At 39.7% G+C, this 23,101-nt stretch overlaps 1 protein-coding gene across 5 annotated transcripts in view; it reads left to right on the top strand.

Moving 5' to 3' along the window:
- eya1 (EYA transcriptional coactivator and phosphatase 1) overlaps window positions 1-23,101 on the top strand; it is a 152,212-nt gene that overhangs the window by 58,741 nt on the left and 70,370 nt on the right. For all 5 annotated transcript variants that reach the window (XM_052022815.1, XM_052022812.1, XM_052022814.1 and 2 more), the window contains 3 exons: window positions 2,014-2,191; window positions 9,595-9,737; window positions 10,218-10,301. In XM_052022815.1, coding sequence (XP_051878775.1) covers window positions 2,014-2,191; window positions 9,595-9,737; window positions 10,218-10,301 — 405 coding nt within the window. The remainder of the gene's footprint in view (window positions 1-2,013; window positions 2,192-9,594; window positions 9,738-10,217; window positions 10,302-23,101) is intronic.

Here is a 23,101-nt window from a genome sequence, read left to right as displayed (position 1 = left end):
CTGTTCTTCGTTGCTCAAACTATCAACAAGTTCCACAAACGAATCCTCAAGCTATAACAATGTTTTTTCATAATTCAGTGAAAATATTGTTGGAAGTATATGCTTAGAAGTTTCTGCCTAGAACGAAATTCTAGGATATGTATGAGCAATGCCTACGTAGTACAAAAGAGTAATACTAAGCTGAGTTCCTAAAAGATAATGCAAGTTTCATACTTGCACAAAACAGCAAGATTTTTGGCTTCTAGATACCAAATGTACCATGTTGATGCAAACAAGAACATTTATTAAGAAATGAGTTTTTTCATCGCCGTGTTTCACACTGATGCAACTGACCTCTGTTTACATGTTAATCATGTATATTTCTTTTATATTTACCTGTTAAGGGTATTCTATTTATAGGTTATTGAATCAACAGAACACTACAACCAATAAGCAGCACTTTATGTCTTACTTTCGTTCTTAACACCCAACACTGCTACATCCATTATTTGACAAAAATTTAAAAGGCGTAACTCAGTTCCATTGCTCCCGTTACTCACTGAATGCTGAATTCTGTTTAGCAATAACAAGACACTATCCATACCACTCTTACCCCACTGAGCAGTTATTTTGAGAATAAAATTGTTAAAAGCCAATATCATTTTCTACCCATCTTCTTGATTCAAAGACAATATATGAGAGACAATCCCAAAAAAGTAGCGTAAGAAACAGAATTGGGAACAGCTGCCGGGTCATTGGAGAAAATGATGTCAGAATTGGGAATGGAAAGTTTAAAGTTATTGACCTAGATTTTGAGGTCGGTGATGAAGGAACGGTGCTCAACATTCATTAAGGCTGAAGCTGAACAGGGAATTTTGAGGGGGTTTGAGCAGACCCTTGCTGTCAACAGAGAACTGATCCAATGTAGGGCTTCTCATGGCAACCCTTATGTCCATGACCAGGACAAGCAAGGCATGGCTTTTTAACCAATTAGATGAAGGAATTCTAAACCAAAGACTATGAATTAGAAAGGATGGATTAGATGCAAATGATGTGCCAAAAAATGAAATAATAATTAAGAAAGAAAGATGAGTTAAAAGGAGAGAGTTAAAAGAGAGGAGCCAAAAACAGAAAAAGATAACTAACATTAACTTCTGAAGACATGGAACTCCATAATTTTGAGCTATACCAACCATGTTTGTGCTAATTGTCTCTCCTGATTTCAAACTTAATTGACATTCCACGGATGTTACATTAATTTGTTTTGCTTGTTCTTCCCTTTCCTTCTTTAGTAGATATGCACACCTCTGTGTACCCATGAGGACTATCCTTACCCTCTTTCCTTTCTTCAGTAGTATGCTACAATTTTTCATATATCAGCTGTTCGTCAGAGATCACTATCACCTCTAAGTAGAAAGGTGTGGGTTAAATTCCACTTTCAAAGACTGGAGTACAGAAGCTCAGCTGATGCTCCAGTGCAGCGTTAAGGGACTGTCATCCTGCCTGATGGTTCATCTTTAAGATGAGATGCTAAGCTAATATTTGTCCTCTCAGGTGAATATAACAGATATTTGATATTCCAAAGAGCAAGCAAGTATTAGCCAATATTTAACTTCCATCCCCTTTCCTTCAGTAATGTCTCCATAAAACATTATCTAGCTCCAATTGTGGAACCTTCAGGGGTGCAAATTAATTGATAGGTTTCTTGCATTAAAACAGTAACTGCACTTCAGAAGTACTTCATTGACTGTAAAGAATCATGGTCTGCACTAAAGTTGAGAAAAATTTTTAAATAATGAAAATTCTTTTTGCCAGTGTTTGTCCGAAGCTGAGTTGGCTTTCACATATGCTGATTCACATTTATTTCGTCATCTTCTCCATTGACCCAGCAGCTGTTTCCAATGTTTCCACCTACCTATCATTAATACCTATATAAGGCAAAGAACATCATATACAAAATCAAAATGTTTTATTCTAATTAGGAAATAACTGCATTTGAATAAAATCTAAATCTGTTTATCTTGCCTTTTCTAGGAATATCCTTACACAGGCTTTGGCCAGGGGCAATATGCACAGTATTATAATAATTCGCCATATACTTCTTACATGGCAAGCAACAACAGCAGTCCAGCAACTCCTTCGACCACTACAACATATCAACTGCAAAGTTCACCATCTGTCACAAGTCAGGCTATTACAGATGCCGCTACAGGTAATAAATACGATTCTAAATTTACCTAATGTTGAATTTTAGTTTAAGGAGCAAAATGAATCCATAAATGTAGGAAGAAAATAAAATACTCAGGGATTCAAATTATTTGGGGCAAGTTAGTTTTGTTAATCAATTACTAACCCAGTTACCCGGAATAATGATCTGCAGATATGAGTTAAATCTCATTGTGCCTTCTGGGGAATTTAATTTAATTTGGCAAATCTTGAACCAAAAAAAGCTGGTATCAGTAATTCTGAGCCTGACATAGCTATATTGTTGTCAAGCCAAGCTGGTTTACTAATGATCTTTAGTAAAAGGTACGTGATGTCTTTCTCCAATTTGGCCTAAATGTGACTTCAGAACCACATCAATGTCATTGACTCTTAACTGACCCTGTATTGACCCAGTGAGCCATTCAATTGTATCAAAAACTACTTTACACCTATAGACTGCAGCAGTTCACTAAAGTGTGGCTCACCACTACTTCCTCTAGGAAAATAAATGCTGGCCTCGCCTTGAATAAACATGATGACATAAGGAAGCGTGAGAATGAACTCAAATGGGCTGGCATGTTTGAAGGTAGCAAGGATACAACTAGAATTTCTTGCAGTGAGACATAAGAGTCTCCAGCAGAATTTAGGCCTGTTGGATTTGCTCTCATTTAAAATCTATCACAAATTACAGTGGCAATAAAAATGAAAGGAGGAAATTTAGGGGGAAAAAGCCTTGATATATTTTTTTTAGTTGTATATTTTTGGAAGAAAATGTTATTCTGTCCACCTGAAGGATTCAACTTGCAATCAGTGTCTAAGAGAGGCTTTTCTGCCTGAAGAACGTTTAAGAAAAGCTGTGAAAATTGCAAATTAAGTTTCCCGCTGTGTTAAAAGTATGTTGGAGGAAGAGGACGTGACTACCTAGGTGCTTCTTCCTAAGTACTTGGCACTGTGTCTTAAGGTGTAATTGAATGTGCAATCCAAGTCTGAACTTGCACCAGTCCTTTTCGTTTCACAGAAACTTACGATAGCATTCAGTTCTTTTTGCGATGACTTGTGACAAAGTCTGACATGACTCTGCCATTTATGTCAAAATGTTGTTAGTACAGCAGATCACTATTTTTTTCTTTTAGTAAAAATGGCCAAGTTATGAAGTTTGATGCTGATCAGAGACACATGAGTGAACGTAATATGGAATGTTATGGGGTTGTAGGATTTCCAAAGGTTCTTGGTGCAGTTCACATGTACTGTTATTGATAATCCTTATCATTTCATCAGTATAAAGTGATTTTAAGTGATTTTGCACCCTGGAAAGTACTTTATTTTTCAAATTTGGCACATATTGCATGATATGTGTTATTTGAATATAATGTGTTATTTGAATATAAATGTAAGGTTAGCCAGGATAGCTCCTTGGATATAAATGCTACTCTCTTCTCTTATGATATATTCTGGTATGCAGGGCCAGCTAGTCAGCAGAAAAGATGCAGTGATTCTCAGCCAAGAGCAAGAATGTGAATAAAGCAATCAATATCCATGCTAAAAATAAGGGTTGGATACCTGGCTGGGTAGGCGTGGATGGTTGGAGGCCTTCCCTATGTTGCAGCCTGCTATGATCTCCAACTTTGATATCCAGAAGTGTTTTAAGGTTTGACATGTCAGAGGAAAAATGGAGAGAATAGATAATGATGCATTGACAGGTAGACATCAGCAACAGAAACTGAGCCAGCAACAATTGAAACCTATTCAAGTCTATGTGAATGCCTGTTAAAATAGCTTTTCCTTCATTATTTTGGCCGAACAGTGTTAGCCATACAGTAGCTTAGTGGTTAAGTTACATGGCTAACAGCCAGAATTCTGAATCATTGATCCAGGGATTGAATTTGAATCCCACTGTGGTAGCTGGGGAAGTTAACTGCAAATCAATCTGGAATTTAAAACAAAATGAAACTTGACTCAGTGATGGTAACCATAAAAGCACCAGGGTGTTGTGAAAACCCACTTGGTTCACTGATGTCTTTCAGGGAAGGTCGTCTGCCATACTTGCCTAGTCTGTCCTATGTGTGACTGGCAGCAAGGTAGTGTAGCAGTTAGCGTAACGCTATTACAGTGCCAGCGACCAGGGTTCAATTCCTGCTGCTATCTGAAGGGGTTTGTACATTCTCCGCATGTGTCTGCGTGGGTTTCCTCCAGGTGCTCTGGTTTCCTCCCACATTCCAAAAAAACTTACAGGTTAGGAAATGTGGGCATGCGCCAGAGTCACATTTAAGGAAATATTGAGAGTTGCCTCAAGTAAAATAAACCAGCCTTGAGTAAAATAAATTATCAAGGGTATTCCTCTTTGTACATCCATAGTAACATTTTTTTAAGGTACTTTGGTTTAAGTGCCATGTGTGGCTGGGCCTGGGATCAGATATATAAAGGCTGCCTAGAACTATAATCAGCATCTTTTATTGGATGTAGCCCTTATCCTGAGGCAGCTGAATCCTGAGATTGATCTGCCGCAGGCTTGTGTTCTGAATGTTGGTTCATTAAAAACCTACCTTCCCTCATTGCTGATTCTTGTAAAGGCAGAGATCCTGGGATCAGACATGGACCTGGCAAATGCCCCATCTTACAGTGTTGTCCAACTCTCTAGGCCGAGGCAATGTATCTCGCTCTTTCAAGATCCCTGTCATCATCACCCTACAAAGTTCAATCTAGACCCATTAATCCGTATCATCTTTCTCTTAGCTCTCTTTAGCCTTCCTTTTTTTTAAATTCCTTGAGTATTATATACTCCTCAGCAAACTCCAGCAGGACAGCCATTTCAAGTGTAATCATGCCAGGATCTTGGGAATGGCCTTTGGTCCTGTAGGTATTCTTCCCTGGCAAGAGCAGGTGGTTGGTTGCTGCAGTCCACTGGTTATGTGCCAGGAAGTTGAAATCTACCCATGCATCTAATGAGTTGTGTGATTTTACATTTGCATAAATTTAATTGAATACAGGAAAGAGGAATCGCATCAAACGGCTGTTGGAGAAACTCTTGCTTCATAATGGAAATTTCATATTGAAGGCCACTCCTGCAGGCACTTCTTCTCATTCCTGTTAAGTTGGAATCTTGTGTTGAAACCAGATAATTAGTCTTCACATGTTGGCACAGTGGCTCAATGATAAGTGTTGTTGCCTCACAGCTCCAGAGACCTCCAGTGCTGTCCGTGGAGAGTTTGCATCTTTTCCTTATGATGGCAATGGTTTCCCCCAGCTATATTGGTTTCTTCCTACATGCGAAAAGCATGTTGGTTGGTAGGTGTATTTGCTACTGTAAATTACTGCCAGTGTAGGTGGGTGGCAAGAGACTCAGGGGAGGAGGGGTGGGGATTGGGACGAGTTGATGGATGAAAGAGAAACAATTGAGTGCTTAATGGTCAGCCTGGATGTAGTGGGCTGAAGGACCTGTTTCCATGTGACTCAAAATGGAAGTCTCAGCACATTTGATGCAACAAACAATCCTGAACAATCCTCTATAAGGACCAGTCCCGATGCAGGGTTTCGACGCGAAATGTTGTCAATTTCTTTCCTCCCACAGATGTTGCTCAACCTGCTGTGTTCCTCTGGCAGATTGTTTGTTGCTCCAGATTCCAGCATCTGCAGTCTCTTGTGTCAACATACTTGGTGATACTGAAGTGCCCAATTTACATCTCGACATATGCCTGAGGAAATGAAGATGCATCCTTAAACTAGATTAAAGTAGAAGGAAATTTCACTGTTCAGATGTTAATTTGAGAAGATTTCCAGTTGTAATTTTCAACTGAAGATTGTGCACTTATACAGTATAGACAAAGAACTCTGCATTCAACTGAGCATGCAGACTCTGTCAATGAATAATAGGTTGCTAGATGGGACTTTGTGACAAGTGTGCTTAGCCCATCTTAAGTTTTTGAACCCTGTGAAGTTATTTGATGGAACATTTCCATGTATAGTATGTGTGGTACTGGTATTCACTATGATCATGAACTCTCGAGACACACTGCATTTCTGTTGAATGGATGCCTTGGAGTGTCAAAACAGAGGTGCTCTATTTTCCAAAGCTGCAATTTAGAATCTGCAAATGATACATATTTTTTCTTTTGCATAGTTCCATTATAGCTTGACTGAAAAGAATATATGCTTTTTCATTGTTCAGCAAAGGAGTTTGCCTTGAATTGCATGATTTAAGTGGTTTAATGTGTAAGAAATCCTACTGTCCCTCCAAGCTGTTCCCACCAATCTCTCAGCTATGAGACCTTCTGATGCTATATGCTAGGCATTAGAATTTAATGAGAATTCTAATTTGATCAGATGAATTGCACACTGCCACTTCTGTAACAATTGCAGAAATTCCTCCTCTAAATGTGTATTCTGTGGAATAGTGATGCAAAATCACACATCTAAGTACTTTAGGACCAATAAAGTATCTAAAGATAGAATAAAAGTCTTGGAAAAAAATTACCAAACTTTAAGTTCTGTCGTGACTGATAGGCATAGAAACTGTAAACTGCCAATAACTTGTCCATTCTATTTTTGGAACAGATGTGCTCAGGTGATTTGGAGAACAAGCATATGTTACATCAAAGCTCAGCTATAATTCAGAATATTGTTTGCACAGTTTAATAATTATTCCTCTGTTAAAAGATGTAAATTTGTTAATTAGGAGATATTCACCTTAAAGTAATGTGTTACATACCATCTGAAAAATAATAAATCCAGCTGTCTTTTTTTAAAGTTGTGGAAAAGTCCATCTTCAAAATGACAGTGTGAGGTTGCATATGTTGACATCTGCCAATGAGTTTAGTGGAAAAGTGTTTGCAAAGGAAACAAGTTTTGAACATGAAAAAACATTATGTAAGTCAGCTAAATACCAAAGTCTGCAATTTAACTAACCAGAGCAAAACCAGCACAGTATGACACTGTTAAATGCAAGTAACAGGCCAATTAACATCTGTACAGACAGACATATCAATAATAATTATGACAACATAGTTCAGAAACCTTACAGAAAATTTAGTTTCAATAAGTGCGCCAATTTGGACAATATTCTGCCTTAGTGAAATATTTGGTGAAACACAATATGCACCTAGTTGAAACTGTCAGCTATTTGAGCACAATATCCAACATCATACAGGCCACAGCAAATTCTGTCATTGTGACTTAAAACAAAAGACAAACTAGGCTCCAACCATCAGAAACAGAACGACATAGATGATCTATATATATTGCACATGAGGAGAAGACAATGATCTGAAGATAAAATGCAGCAAACACTGGAAATCTAAAACAAAGCAGAAAATACTGGAAATTGCCAGTGAGTCAAGCAGCAAATGTGAAGAGAGAAGCTAGCTAAGGTCAATGATCACTCATCAGAAGAAGACAATAAAGTGATTGAACACATTATTTATATCTTGGATGCTCTGTATCTAAAAGTGTTGATTTTCTGGTCCCAGCACTGAAGCATATGTGACTTCTGAAAAAGAAATGTTGTCCTCGTGAGTTTCAGCAACAGCTAGCCTTCTCAGATCTTTCTTGGTTCAGTCCAGTTATATATTTGGTGCCAACACCTGGCCTGGACTCCTCTCTTCACTAGGAGCCCACATCTCCAAACATTGCAGCTGTAGACCTACTCAGGGAGGAAGACAAAACTGTTTTCCTGTGTGGTAGTAAAGAGCATATTTACAAATCTATATTTAGAGTGAATTGAGGGTGTTGTGTCTGTGCCAGAAATTGTGGTTCTAATGCAGAATTTTCATTGTAAATGTTTTATCACTAGAGCTAATGCAAGGACACCCAGAGAAATAACATCACAATTGTTGAGTTCCCATTCTTCCTTCCAATGGTCTTGATTTTACAGCTAACATATAACTTAGCATCCCAGAGTGGGTCTTATAACATAGCTGTCCCTGTAAGTATGCTAAATATAAATATATTGTCACTGATATGCATCATAGCATTAGATTTACTTCTTTGATACCAATAATACTGGTTTGCATCAAATCAGATTTGAGCTAATTTATTGGCATTCTACAGATATTCCTTCTTCATCAGATTCCAGCAATTGAAATAGAATCCTGCACATAAGATGGATTCTTTGAGATCCCAGAATAATTATTGTCCCCCTTCGTATGTCCAAGCAGTCTGATAGCTTGGGGGCAAGACTGTTAATCCCAGAGAAGGAGAACTGGGACCCATTTTAGTAATTCTCCACCTATATTTTCTGTTGTTTCTGCCAAGGGAATGTGTGGAAATCTTACGTACTCTGTTCCTGGGAGGGCAGTAGAGGTGACTGCTGCGTTACCGGCGTGGCAGTTGAATTCCTAGAAAATGATCATCATTGTGATTTTATGTAACACAAAGTCACATCAACTGTGCATGTGTCAAGAAATGCAAATTGAAAAAAAATTATTTATTTTTTTAGCATTTTATTCCACATAAATTTCATAAGAGTGAATATTTATTCTGTATCCCAGATGTTTTGGTAGCAATTGTGAATTCCATAAGGGTGAATTCCATTACCCAAACTGCCGTATCGCAGGGGTTACTTGTACAAAGCTTCCTCAAATTTGGGCCTTCTGAAATCACTAAATCTGGTTTTGAAAAATAAACTGTTTTTATAATGCTTTGTATGCCTTGTGTTTAAAAATGTTTTAAAACAATTTGCAGTATAGTTACAGTTATGTAGGCTGAAAATAAGTGAGCAAATGGTAGGGAAGAATGGTATCGCAGCATCTTCCTTGTGGATCAGCCCATCCTTCCAGGTTTTTGATTTCATCCTAAAGATGGATCTCTGACAATACAGCTAGAATGCGAAACTGTATTACACACTTTTGTCTGTTTAAGGCCTGACCCCACAATCTTCATATTCAGAAGTGAGAATGTGACAGTTAAGCTACAATAACACTTCAGGAGTTAAGAGATTTGTGATAGTTAAAGTGATGAATTAAATAGAAAAGGTGTAATTTTTCCAAACATCTGTCACATCAAGAGGTACTCAGAACTTTTCGTGAAAAGTTGAATCTGAAGAAGATTTATTTAGTAATTACTTTTCAAAATATAATCTAAGCAATACAGACCATAGGAATTATTATTGTCGGTGTTAACAGTAAAATATGAAATTATTTTATCTGCAATCCTGATGGAGACATACCCCCTTTATTTAGAATAAGTTAATCCCCCTATTGCTATGGAAGAAAGCAGAATATTACAGGAATTTATTTAGCATTCATCTGTTAATATTACAAACATAATTTTGTCTTTATCACCATAATAAGAATCCACTACATTACCCAACCTATTAATGCCTGGTTCATAAATTCCCTCTGAAGTTGCAACACACACATTGGTATAAAAACCCCTCAAATGTCTTTGTTGGAAGGTGAAAGCCATTTTGTATTTCAGGAGAGTTCGGTACAATCCACAGTCCATCCACAACCATTAAAGATTCAGAGTCGGATCGTTTACGCAGAGCTTCAGATGGAAAGTCACGTGGCAGAGGCAGGAGAAATAATAACCCCTCTCCTCCCCCAGACAGTGACCTTGAGGTAAGACTGATATATGGATGCCATTAAAAGTAAATAAAACATTGAAATGATGTATGAGCACCAATAAATGCTGCACTGCCTAATATAATAATGAAGGTCTGCAGCTGATAATGAAAGATTTGAATAGTTTAAAATCTTTTTGTTTTCCACAGTAACAGTTTATTGTATTGATTTTTTTTAATGTTAATTCTCTTGACAAATGATCTGTTAGGCGAATGAATTAGTTAATACAGTGCAATCTGGTAACCACCAAGCATTAAGCTACCATCACCTGCAAGCATTACCTCATTTGATGAGTGGTTTAGCAATAGATTAGGCTGGTCTCAGACTTCGACTTTAAGTCTTTTGGTGAGTAGTGCAGAAACCTGGGTCGTGACATAGTAGCACTTAACAACAATCCCCCCTGGTTTCATGTTTATTGATTGAGATATTGTTTTTCAATATGCAGAGGGCAACATTGATTTCTCTGTCTTTTCACAGCGAGTGTTCATATGGGACCTGGATGAAACTATCATTGTTTTTCACTCTTTGCTCACAGGGTCCTACGCCAATAGATATGGACGGGTAAGTACCAAACAAAATAACTGTGGACATTCAAATTATTTTTCTGAAGAGTATGTTGTTTAACATTGAGAAATATGATGAATGTTAGATTTTATTGAAAGTTTGTCATAGCTGTAATCTTTTAAAGTTTATTTAATGGTTACATATAAATTTTAGGGATATCCATGCTTTGCAGATACATTTAAAAATGATTCCAGAGAAGTAATGAATTTATATATGACAACTTTGGTCTCTTACTGAATTCTTATTGTGATTTTTGAGCAAATGTTTGCCCTTATTTTGAAAGGATTACCTTTGGAACTACTTTTCTCATTGAGTTACCTCTAAGAAAATAATATTATATAGGAAATAAAAATGGAAAATGTGGACATAATGAAGTTAATGAGGAGAAATTTGCATCAAAGTCTGGGTTGCTTATCTCTTTGTCATATTTACTGCCTGGGCCTTTGCTGGGTGGTCTATCCAGTATTATTCTTATAACGATTTTGCACAGTCGTTTCATGCAACTGGGAGGCCATTTTAGAGGGCAGTTAAGAGTCACAAAACAGACCAGCCAAGATGATTCCCTTACCCAAAAGACATGAGAAACAAATAGATTTTTATGGAAATCTGGGTCACTGCATCAGTGGTTTGGAGCATGATATGAAACTGTTCTGTAAGTAACATATGGCCAGGAGTAGCACCACTGCTATTGTTCCAGTTGAGTTCAGGATCAGAATTAGGAACTTTCTGGTTATAGCTTTATGATGGGATAGGGGAGGGGGGAAGTAATTTACTAAAAGCAAGATATAGTAGTGGTTACACATTGTACACTGCTTCTAGTTTTTAGTTTTATTAACTTAAATGGATTCACATTTCAGAGATAGGGCATAAGAGCAATCCTTAATTCGTCACCTATTTCACATTGGTGTATTGACGAGAATAATTGTCTCCCCAGATTTTAATCGACATCATTGAAAATATTCAAATGGCTCTTGCACGTTTGTTTATTCAGTGCACATTGCTACAGCTGGTTCCTCTGCTGAATCCAATGTAATAACCATGGTCTGAAGTAAATAGTGTAATAACCATGGTCTGAAGGTGTACAGGAGCTGTAGAGAAGTAGCCACTGAAGTAAAAGACAATTTCTAAGGATAATAAGACCAACTTGCAGATCTAAAAGAAAAATACTCAGCATGCTGCAAGTCTGAAATAAAAACAGAAAATACTGGAAATACTCAGTAGGCCAGGCAGCACCTGTATAGAGAGAGAAAAACAGAATTAATGTTTCAGGTTGATGATTTGTTTTAATTGGATCAATTATATTGTGCCTTTAACATGATAAAATGACCCAAGCCTTTCAAAGGAGCGTGATCAAATAATGTTTAACTCTGAGCCACATGAAGAGAAATAGAGATTTTAATGTCTAAAGAGAAGAGATGGAAAAGATTAGGGTGAAATTACTGAGGTAGCAGGTACAGGGATCTGAATTCAATCCTCAGGTGCTGTTGATACAGCATTTTCTCCAGCTGCTCTGGTTTCCTCCTACAGCCCAAAGATGTACTTGTGAGTTAATTGGCTGCTATAAATTGCAGGGTTGTAGGCCTGGAGGAAGTTAAAATGAGGAAATGGAGGGATTTGAAAACAAGAATGAGGAGTTTACAGTGAGGTGTTACTGAATCAGAAGACAGTGTGCTTACAAGTGTGATGTGTGATGGGACTCGGTGTGAGCAAGGGTACAAGCAGTCGAGCTGTAGATAGGTTTAGTTTTGTGGAGTGCAGAACGAAGGAGACCAGTATTGGAATAGACATGTTTAGAGGTAGCAAACAAATGGGTGGTGCTTCAGCAACAGATAAGCTAAAGCAGCAGTGGCTAATGTTACAGAGTTGAAAAGCTGAACATTGGGTGAAGATGAAAAACACTATGATGCTGGAGGAACTCAGCAGGCCAGACAGCATCCGTGGAGAAAAGCGGGCGGTCAACGTTTCAGGTCAGGACCCTTTTTCAGGACTGAAGATAGGGAAAGGGGAAGCCCAATATATAGGAGGGAAAAGCAGAGCAGTGATTGGTGGATAAAAGAGGGGAGGTGGGGTGGGCACAGGGTAGTGATAGGTAGATGCAGGTAAGAGATGGTGAGGTGTGGGGGAGGAGGGGAGAACAGATCCACTGTGGGATGGGTCAATAGTAAAAAGAGAAGGCAAAAAAAAGGCCAGGAAAGGGAAGAAGAGAAGAAGCATGATGGGGGGGGGGGGTGGGGTGGTGTTGTGGGGAAGGGGTTGGGGATTACCTAAAGTGGGAGAATTCGGTATTCATGCCATTAGGCTGCAGGGCTCCAAGATGGAAAATGAGGTGCTGTTCCTCTAGTTTGCGCTTGGAATTCTCCTGGCAGTGGAGGAGGCCGAGGACTGACATATCAGTGATAGTGTGGGAGGGTGAGTTGAAGTGACTAGGAACAGGAAGATGCAGATCGCGGTTATGGACTGAACGCAGGTGTTCTGCGAAACAGTCACCTAGTCTGCGTTTGGTCTCACCAATGTACAGGAACATTGGTGGCCTTGGCAATGGCTGAGAAATGAGGCTGAAACCGATCTCTGGTTGAAATAGGACACCAGGTTGTAAATGGTCTAGTTCAGCCTCCGATCATAACCAGATATAGGGATGGAGTCAGTAGGTAGAGAAGAGAGTTTGTGACAGAGTCCAAAAGCAATATCTATGATAATATTATTTATTGGGAATAACCGTCTGTTTATCTGGTATGGGGTGTCAGTCAAGATGTGAAGAGGGGTGATAATGAGATAGTTATTTCAAATACTGTGTCAAGATGTGGAACCTGATGTGTTTTCAAGTGTCACTGTGGGTCAGCATCTGGATAGTTGCCAATGATGGTGCCTTTGGGGATTTTACAGGTAATGGAGTAGAAGGATGAAGGAAAGTCTTTGCAGATGATCCTCTGGGTATGACTGGATTGATTAGAATGGAGGCAGAAAAGGACATTCCAATCCAGATGGGTGGTGTAGGAGGGATAGAGGAGGATGGTGTGGTCAATCACGTCAAAGGTTACAGACTTGACTAGAATTTTATGGAGGGACAGTTTACAATTGTGTGTAATGTAATTTCTAATTTTGCTAAAAGCCATTTCAATGTAGTGACAACAGTGGTGTACCCTGGAAGTATTCAGACATGGAGTTGGAGAAAAGATGTCCCAGATGTGGATATCCCATTCTCAAGACAGGAAAGTAAGGATGGAGATGAGATGGTAGACTTGAATAATGAGGAATTGGGTATTAGTTCAGGGCTGAGGTGCCGAGAAGCATTTAACAAGATAAATGAGCAGAGAAATAGACAGTTAACTTTGCATTTCAGGATGATCTGGAATACTGAGCAGTGTGACAACAGAAGAATTTTTGTAGTCCAGCCTGTTCTGATGATGAATTGCCATTAGGCTGCAGGGCTCCAAGATGGAAAATGAGGTGCTATTCCTCCAGTTTGCGCTTGGATTTCTCCTGGCAGTGGAGGAGGCCGAGGACTGTCATATCAGTGATAGTGTGGGAGGGTGAGTTGAAGTGACTGGGAACAGGAAGATGCAGATCAGTGGTCCACCATATCTACATATTCATATTGTTATGTGGACTTGAGGAAGCAGAGATTTGAGCTGGAACAGGTGGAATGAGCAGAATGGCAAAAAGTAATGGTTCCAATGGGGGCAAAGGCATCAAGGGGAGAAGGTGAGGGTGCAGTTGAACAAATGATTTGTAACTGCAGAATGATTGTGCTGGATGGAGGGTTAACAGCTAATTAATTGGTAATTTGACAGTGCTGTTGGTATCAATTTGGGAAATATTTTACACTGTGGTCACTGAAGGGGCAGGACTCAGAGGAGGCAAGAATGGAGAGGGATACAAAAGTTATGTGTTATGGGGTCGGGGTAGGATAAATAAGAGAAAAAAGAGGATGGGTTTAGTTGAATGCAGCAGTTCAAACACTGGACTGCACAGGAAACTGGTAAATGGAATTTACTTTCCTCTGTTTATCAGTGGACTAATTTGTTTCAGATTTAAGTCCAAACTCTGTGTGTTCAAAAATTCAGAACCCAGCCATTAATGTTTTGAGTTTTGAATCTTCTTTAAATCACTGTCAACAACAGTGGCTTACTTGCAAATTAGGCAGAACCTTCAAAAATACCATTTGGAAAATATAACACTTTTTAGAACCTGCAGAAAGAGCAGTAAGTATAAATACTGGTGGTAGAAGAGACCTATTTATTTTGAGAGTCGGTGGACCAAGTAGTCAATCCGGTTCCACTTGTCAGCATCGTCCTTTCCTCTGTGCAAGTTGGCTTAGGTCTCTAGTGCACCAGACCTGAGCTGTCTGACAGGACCACTTTTTGAACAAGCTTAACCTTATAAGTTATTCAGTGTCAAGCCCACCCAAGTGTATGTCACTAACAGCATGCTTTTGCAATCTTAATGTATAAAAAATTTGAGTTCAATACTTTTGAAATCATCAGCCCCCAAAATCAGTTGAATCTTAAGAGTGTTGCTGGGAACAAGAATACCAATCCAATGGATTTGTTGGTAATCAACAGTACTGTAGCAAATGCAGGAGAACAGTGTTTGGAAAATTAGAGGTGTCTGCCTCAATGTTATTCTCCCAGCTTCCTTTTCATTAAAATAAGCCAGCATTTAAAGAAATTATTAACAATCTTTTCAGACCAGGTGCAGTAGATATACAAATGTGAGTTCATTTGGTTATCCTAAGGAGGCTATGAACTTGGGCCTGGATTTGGTATTGGTATTGGTATTGGTTTATTACTGTCACTTGTACCGAGGTACAGTGAAAAACTTTTCTTGCATACAATTCGTACAGGTCAATTCATTACACAGTGCAGTTACATTGAGTTAGTACAGAGTGCATTGAGGTAGTACAGGTAAAAACAATAACAGTACAGAGTAAAGTGTCACAGCTACAGAGAAAGTGCAGTGCAGGTAGACAATAAGGTGCAAGGTCACAAGGTAGATCGTGAAGTCAGAGTCCATCTCATCGTATAAGGGAACCGTTCAATAGTGTTATCACAGTGGGATAGAATCTGTCCTTAAGCCTGGTGGTATGTGTCCTCAAGCTCCTGTATCTTCTACTTGATGGAAGAGGAGAGAAGACAGAATGATCCAGGTGGCTGCTTCGCCAAGGCAGCGAGAGGTAAAGACAGAGTCCATGGAGGGGAGGCTGGTTTCCGTGATGCGCTGGGCTGTGTCCACAACTCTCTGCAGTTTCTTGCAGTCCTGGGCAGAGCAGTTACCATACCAAGCTGTGATGCATCCAGATAGGATGCTTTCTATGGTGCATCAATAAAAGTTGGTGAGTGTCAAAGGGAACATACCGAATTTCTTTAGCCTCCTGAGGAAGTAGAGGCGCTGGTGAGCTTTCTTGCCTGTGGTGTCTACGTGATTTCACCAGGACAGGCTATTGGTGATGTAATTTTACTGGTAAACCCCAGCAGTTTCACATTTACTGTCTACCAACCTCCTGAAAAACCCCAGACTTACTGACAAAGCACTCTGACAATTTGCCGGCTACATTAGACTGCTGGTCTCCTTGTGGAGTTCAGCAGCAGAACCGGATCTTGCTGAGATTCTTTACCATTTGTCCTGAGGAATCTGTTCTTGGAACCTTTGAGCTCACGGTTTTAAATGGGCATTGCAGAGCTTTGGAGAAGAATAAGCCAAGTTCCTTATAAAATTCGTTGGCTAGTTTTGTTGTAATTAACTTGAAAATTGTTTACGTAACAGAGACATTCAGGAACATTTAAAAACTATTTTGATAGCTGCAAAGTTTCAGCATAAGGCTTTGCCACCTGTCAAAGGTTTCCAGAGGAGTTCCATGGGAAGGTCTCGTGAGGGCTGCCATGCTACTGCATTACATCTTTTGAGGCCCCACCACTACCTAGGTCCTTGTTAGTCTCCTCCCGGTCTGTCTAGACAAGCAAGATTGGCCTCCAAGTTAAGCTAAAGTAGTGTTGGGCAAGGCATGACCACAGGCTTGAACGCAGGTGGTGGGCTCGTGGCAGAAAAATCCAGGCCATTGATATCAACAACCCAATAATCTATCTACTTGTACAAATTCACAGAATAAATTTCATGATAAGTATAGGTAGTCATTCGGAGTTATTGAGGCCATTAATTGTATTCCACAAACATTCTTTTATTTGGTTTAAAATAAAAGGTCCTCATTGTACTCGCTCATTAATTATATGCCTTTGTTTTGATGAGAAAAGTATTTGAACCCTTGGCTGACTCTGTGGTATTTATTTACTTTCTGTTAGTCATGCATACTGAGCAAACAGGGACCTAGGATACTGCAGTCTCAATTCAGTGCCAGGGAGGCTTTATTGAAATAAGCCACAAACCCCTATTGAGACTGGACTTTATTTAAAGACCTCGACACATATTCTACTGAAATAATCCAAAATAAGACAAAGAAACATCACAATGATGTTTTGATGCACACTTCTTGTCCACACATTTCAAAATGCTGACACTTGCCAGAACAGTGGATAACTGAGCCTGAAATGGGATTGCATGGATGCTTAAATCCAAATTTTCCTTCAGTCCTCTTTGTGCAACCAGTGCATGCAGGACCCCTGACACACCCATTAGTGTCTCCAACAGTATTCTACGCATGATTGAATACCATTTCCACAATTTTCAGTCACGCAAGTATGGTTTGCGTAATCGGAGTTGCTCTTGCAGGGACAGGCTCTCAAAGGACCTCTGAAGCCTGCTTCAGGGTGACTTGAAGTAACCTGCTTTCCTTTCTTCTATCAGCAACTACCTGTCTACACACTGTCTACACCTGTCTACACTACCAACTACCCTATACACCCCTATAACAATTGACAAACTATTTTCAAACTATTCAAGACTATTCAAACTATTCTCAACCAAGAACCCCAACCCCAACCAAATCTCACATCCCCTTCTGACTCACCAATTGCCATGCCCGATCAACCATCTCTGACGCCTGATCCTTGCCTTGACTCTTCTACTTACTAACAATTGCAGAACTTGCCCATTATCCCCCTCCCTGTGACTCACCATCCTCTCATTAAATCAGTCCTGACTGATTTCCTTCGTGCATTCTGCGCAGTTAAAATCAACTTTACTATGAACATCACACTTTCTTCTGCATATTTCATCTTCCATGAAACTTATTGGAACGATCAAGTTGCAAGGGGATAGATTATCTTAGAATGAACTTTTCGTAAGCACTTACTTGTCAGATTTAGAACTTTGTCCAAAAGCTGACAAGATAAAGCCAATTTTGCTGCTTCCTGTAGCCAGATAAATTACTAACACTGACAACTCTCACCCTCAGTGGTTGCTATTTCAAGGGAGGGTTGCAAAAGGGTGACAAGCATCTAAGGAATGTGCTCCAGAAATGTGGTACCTTGGAAAAGACTTGAATAAAATAGTTCTGAAACATGGGTTAAAACAAGTTAATTTCAATAGGTCATTTTTCGATGCAGGCTTATTCAATTTAGTCATAGATTTTTTTTGGCAAAGCTGATCATTTTATATTAGCCATGTTAGCTACAATGCCTTATGAGTAACACAGCAGGATAAATTCTTTGAACAATGTCCTTTAGCTGTGGATTGAAAACTATAAATAGGATAAGATTCATCTGTTATGTTTATAAGTTATCTTGATTGACATCAGCAATTCTTGTACATAAACCTGACAGTTCAAACCAGCTGCATGATGATTAGATTTTGGAGGCTGGGGAAAAGGCTGGCAGTCTACAGATAGTGCTGATGACTGTAGACAGGTGCAAAATCTAAAGAGCAGCTGAAGCCTGACATTTTCTTGCATGATTGCATCTGCAAATTTCCTGTTCAGTTAGTGTTGTATCTGACTACTTGGAGAAAGAGACCTTGTTGTAGGTCAGAAATAAGTGGATTTGCAATTTTTATCCTGTGTGTGCACAGGAGAAAATAAATATTTTTGGGTAAGATTTTTATGAGAATCTACTGGGCTACAAATTCTCATGGTTTTTTTTATTATTGATTGAAGGTTTTGTTACTTAGAAAATAGGTGAGACACAACAGACTGCAAATGCTGGAATCTGCTCAACTCTCTGAGTTCTTCCAGCAGCTGCAGGTGATATCTATTTTTCCTTGTTTGACTAAATAATTATTCATTGCAAAAATTATAGTGAATAATCATTCCTGTTCTTTAGCATTTTTGAAAAGTAAAATTAAAATGGCATTCACCCTGTGTTTTCAGTCCACTCTCTTGAGCTCTAAGGTTCCACACCAAGTTGTCATTTCTTCTTTTACTTAATCCTTACCCCCCTCAAAGGTTTCTCCATAGTTCAACCACACCTTTCAGACAGCCACATTGAACTGCAAATCCTTATAAACATGCATGCATTGTAAGCTTTTTCCTTAAGTATGTTATTACAACTTTGAATGATTAGCTTCCAATTAGTGGCTTTAACAAAAAAAACAAGAGTTTAATTAAGCACATTTTTTTCTATCGTACAGCAGTACTTAGTTCTCAATGGTTGAAAAACAAATTTAGCACCAAACTATCAGCATAATTACAGTCTTTATCGGACCACTCTAAAAATCCCAGTTCCAGATTAAACCCAATTTCATTCCTTTGCAGCCTTAATTATAAGTGAAACTTCATTTTAATTGAAGATATCAGAGAAAGCTTTTGAGCTTTTAAATAGCTTTCTTGTTGCTTGGGAAATGTGACCTATGGAAGGAATGAATAAATTTAGTGAATGCACAGCTCTTATTTCAAAAACAATCAAAGGAATATTTCAACTGACAGCCACTAATATACCTCACCAAAGCTGCTTTTTAATGATTGATCAGACGCTTGTATATGATTTTCCCTCTATACCCAATAAAAGGTACACATATTGGGAAGATGGGGGAAGGGAGTTTTTGTCAGATTACTTTCTTCAGGAAAGGGGGCAGTAGGAGGTCAAAACATTTTTCTTAAAGAAGAAAAGCAGCACTGATTTTCTATTTAATGCCCACAATACAAATTTCAGGAAGGCCTTGATATATCTAGCCACTACTCACCTTAAAATGGGTTAGAGCCAAAGGCATAAGCGAGATGTGATTGAGGTGTTTTATCAACGTTGGAACCTCTTCGCCAAATCCTTACTATCAGGTGGATAGTTCACTTTGGGTATTTTTAAAGGAGAATCCTCAGCTATGTTAAAGTGTTGGAAAATTCACATTAAAAATTTGCTGCATCTTTCTCATATTTTTTTCCAAGCAACAAACAATCTGTTGGAGGAACTCAGCAGGTCGAACACCATCTGTGGTGTTGGGGGGGGTGGGGAGGAGGAATTTTCAATGTTGACAATTCCTTCCCCCCCACCATCCCCTCACAGATCCTGCACAACCTGCTGAGTTCCTCTGGCAAATGGTTTGTCGCTCTAGGTTCTAGCATCTGCAGTCTCGACTGTCTCCATTGTATTTTTTAACTACTCAGACAGTTTGAAAGTGCATGTAATGCCTGTAGAATATTCTGAACTCTTAAGGACCTTTAGCAGTGTGAATTTTTATCATTTATCCTTCTCAGTAGTTCCACTCAAACTGTGGAAGATCAGGAGGAAGGAGTGCCCAAAAATAGGACTGCAGGGAGAACAAACCAGAGGGTGAGGATTTAGAACCCTTCCCTCCTAGAGTTCACAAACCCAGGACAACATGCTTGCACTTCTCAAAGAAACAATGCAAAAGGAGGTTGAACTGCTTTAAGGAGGTTGTCATAGGTTTGTGCCAACTCTTGCAACAGGCCCTATAACCATCTGCCAGAACAAGCACAATGGTGCCTCTTGCAAATAAGCTCGCTTGGGCTCTCAATTTTCCATCACACCTGCAGGCTGCCAGAGGGGGCTAAAGGCAACATTAATCAGTCTATCATTCACAGTCACATTCAAACAAAAAACGACTGATGTTATGTTTGGGTGAGCACATTGCTTTTACCTCATTACCCCTAGGCATCTAGAAGCAGAAGAAGAGAACCTAGGGGTAATGAGATAAAAGCATGTGCTCACCCAAAACATAACATCAGCCGTTTTTTGAACAAAATTCCACCATTCACATCTTCCTCTCGCCTCCTTTTCTGCATTTTGCAGGGACCAACTCACTTCAATGACACCCTGGTCTGCTCCTCTGATTCCACCCACCACTCTCCATCCCATGGCATCCTCCCATGCACCAGAGGAGATGCAACAGCTGCCCATTCACCCCTTACCATTACCTTACCACCATCCAGGGACCCAACAATCTTTATCAGTGAAGCAGAATTCATTTGCACTTTCAGTCTAGTCTACTGCATTTGCTGTTTACAATGTGACATCCTCTATATTGGGAAAAAACAAACAGATTGGGTGATTAATTCTCAATCTCACTCCCATTCTGACATCTCTGCCTGTGGCCTCCTCCACTGCCATAGTGAGGCCAGAAGAACAACACTTTATCTTCTACCTAGGCACTTTGCAACTTTCTGGAATGAACGTTGACTTTTCCAATTTAAAGTAAACTGTTCTCTCACTGTTTCCCGTTATCACACCTGATCTCTTTCTTTAAAACGTCTTGTTAACGGTCAGTCCTTATGCTCCTTAACACCTGATCTGTCTTAACCTGTCTCCAGCAAAAAACAAACTGCTAGAGGAAGTCAACAGGTCAAGCAGCATCTGTGGAGATAGAAGGATAGTCGATGTTCTGGGTCGAGACTCTGCATCTCCTTTAACCTATCTCCATACCAGCTATTGTCTTGCACCTCACAGTTCCCCCAGCTCTGCTTTGAAATCTGTAAACCCTCCACTTTTTCCCCAGTTCTGAGGAAGAGCCACTGATTCAAAACATTAGCTGCCGCTTCTTTCCACAGATAATGCTTGACTGGATGAGTTCTTCCAGCGTCTCTGTTTCTGTTTCAGAACTCTGGGATTTGGTAGATTTATATTTCCCAATGAACAGGGCATCACCAAATGTGCCACATTACCATGCAGTCAACCTCAGACAGTGCATTCAGCCTAGAGAACACCAGGGGAAAATCCCCCATGGCACTCCTCCTGTACCGGCAGAGCATCACATTGCTTTAACACAGTGAAGCACAGCCTGTACCTCATTCCCACATCCTAAATGATCCCTCGACAACCTTTTTTTGGTCATGCAGATTCCAATCAAACCAGAAGTCTGTTTGCACGGCTGTGCTGCGAGGCACAACAATCTGTGGAGCAGTGACTAGGTCTCAAGCAACAGACCTGAAGCCCTGCCTCCGAACTGCGCTGATGTCCTATGTTGGTCAAAAGCCCTTTTAATTGTCTCTAACTGTCTTATAATAAGAGACAATTAAAAACAACTAAAATAGTTGTACATAATTTTTAGAAAGTAAAAAACATTAAATATAATTAATTTTAAAATTATTTAACTGAATGTAAATTAAGTAAACATTAACAATAATTAAAAGTAAGAAACACTTGCCTTCATTTGCCTCCACACTTGCCTGTGGAGGAACAGAGGGATCTTGGGGTCCATGTCCATAGATCCCTCAAGGTTGCCACACAGGTCGATAGGGTTGTTAAGAAGGCATCTGGAGTGTTGGCCTTCATTAGTCGGGGTATTGAGTTCAAGAGCTGCGAGGTGATGTTGCAGCTCTATAGAACTCTAGTCAGACCACACTTGGAGTATCGTGTTCAGTTCTGGTCGCCTCATTATAGGAAGGATGTGGAAGCTTTAGAGAGGGTGCAGAGGAGATTTACCAGAATGTTGCCTGGATTGCAGAGCATGTCTCATGAGGATAGGTTGAGTGAGCTAGGGCTTTTCCCTTTGGAGAGAAGGAAGATGAGAGGTGACTTGATAGAGGTGTACAAGATGATAAGAGGCATAGATCCAGTGGACAGTCAGAGACTTTTTCCCAGTGCCACAAAGGCTAGCATGAGGGGACATAATTTTAACATTATTGGAGGAAGGTTTAAGGGGTATGTCAGGGGCAAATTTTTAACATAGAGAGTGGTGGGTGTGTGGAACGCACTGCCGGCAGAGTTTGTGGGGGCAGATACATTAGGGACATGTAAGAGACTCTTGGATAGACACATCAATGATAGAAAAATAGGGGGCTCTATGGGAGGGAAGGGTTAGATAGATCTTAGAGCAGGATTAAAATGTCGGCACAACATTGTGGGCTGAAGGACCTGTACTGTGCTATTGTGCTCTATGTTCTATAGTTCTATTTATCCTTACCATCCAGGCTGGCAATCCCTTCAAACGAATGGGGCCAAGGTTAAATGCTGGTATAAAGCAGGTTGGTGGAGCCAGGTATGAAGTGTATCCTGTTCCTTAGCTTGATGCAGCCAAGCTCTGCGTCTGAACACAGTGCCAGCAACAGAGCAGGAGGTCAGATGTGCCGGCATCTGATGTGCTGAACAGCAGATGATAGACAGGTGGAGCTTTCAGTTCAGCCACTTGTCAAGTGTGGAGCACTTGTACAGGGTGGCTCTAGTGAGTGCCAGTCTGCTGATATTTTAACCCTTGTAAGATCCATTGCCATTATCTGCAAGGTGTTAAAAGTAGAACCTAAATATTTAGGCAAGGTTTTAATTTAGCTTCTCAAGTTGCATGCTATACACCCCAAAGATCAACAAGGACAACAAACATCAGGGTCGCATGAGCTACGAACGGAAGAAAAGATCTTCAACTTGGCAGACACACATCTTTTTGTTAATAATTTAGAACATTGATCAGGTGATGTTGAAGAACATAAGCTTTGATAATTGCATAGACCTGATCTAATATCT

Source organism: Pristis pectinata, chromosome 9, assembly GCF_009764475.1.
Source record: "Pristis pectinata isolate sPriPec2 chromosome 9, sPriPec2.1.pri, whole genome shotgun sequence".
In the NCBI taxonomy this organism is placed as follows: Eukaryota; Metazoa; Chordata; class Chondrichthyes; order Rhinopristiformes; family Pristidae; genus Pristis; species Pristis pectinata.
This window is presented reverse-complemented; position numbering and strand designations above follow the sequence as displayed.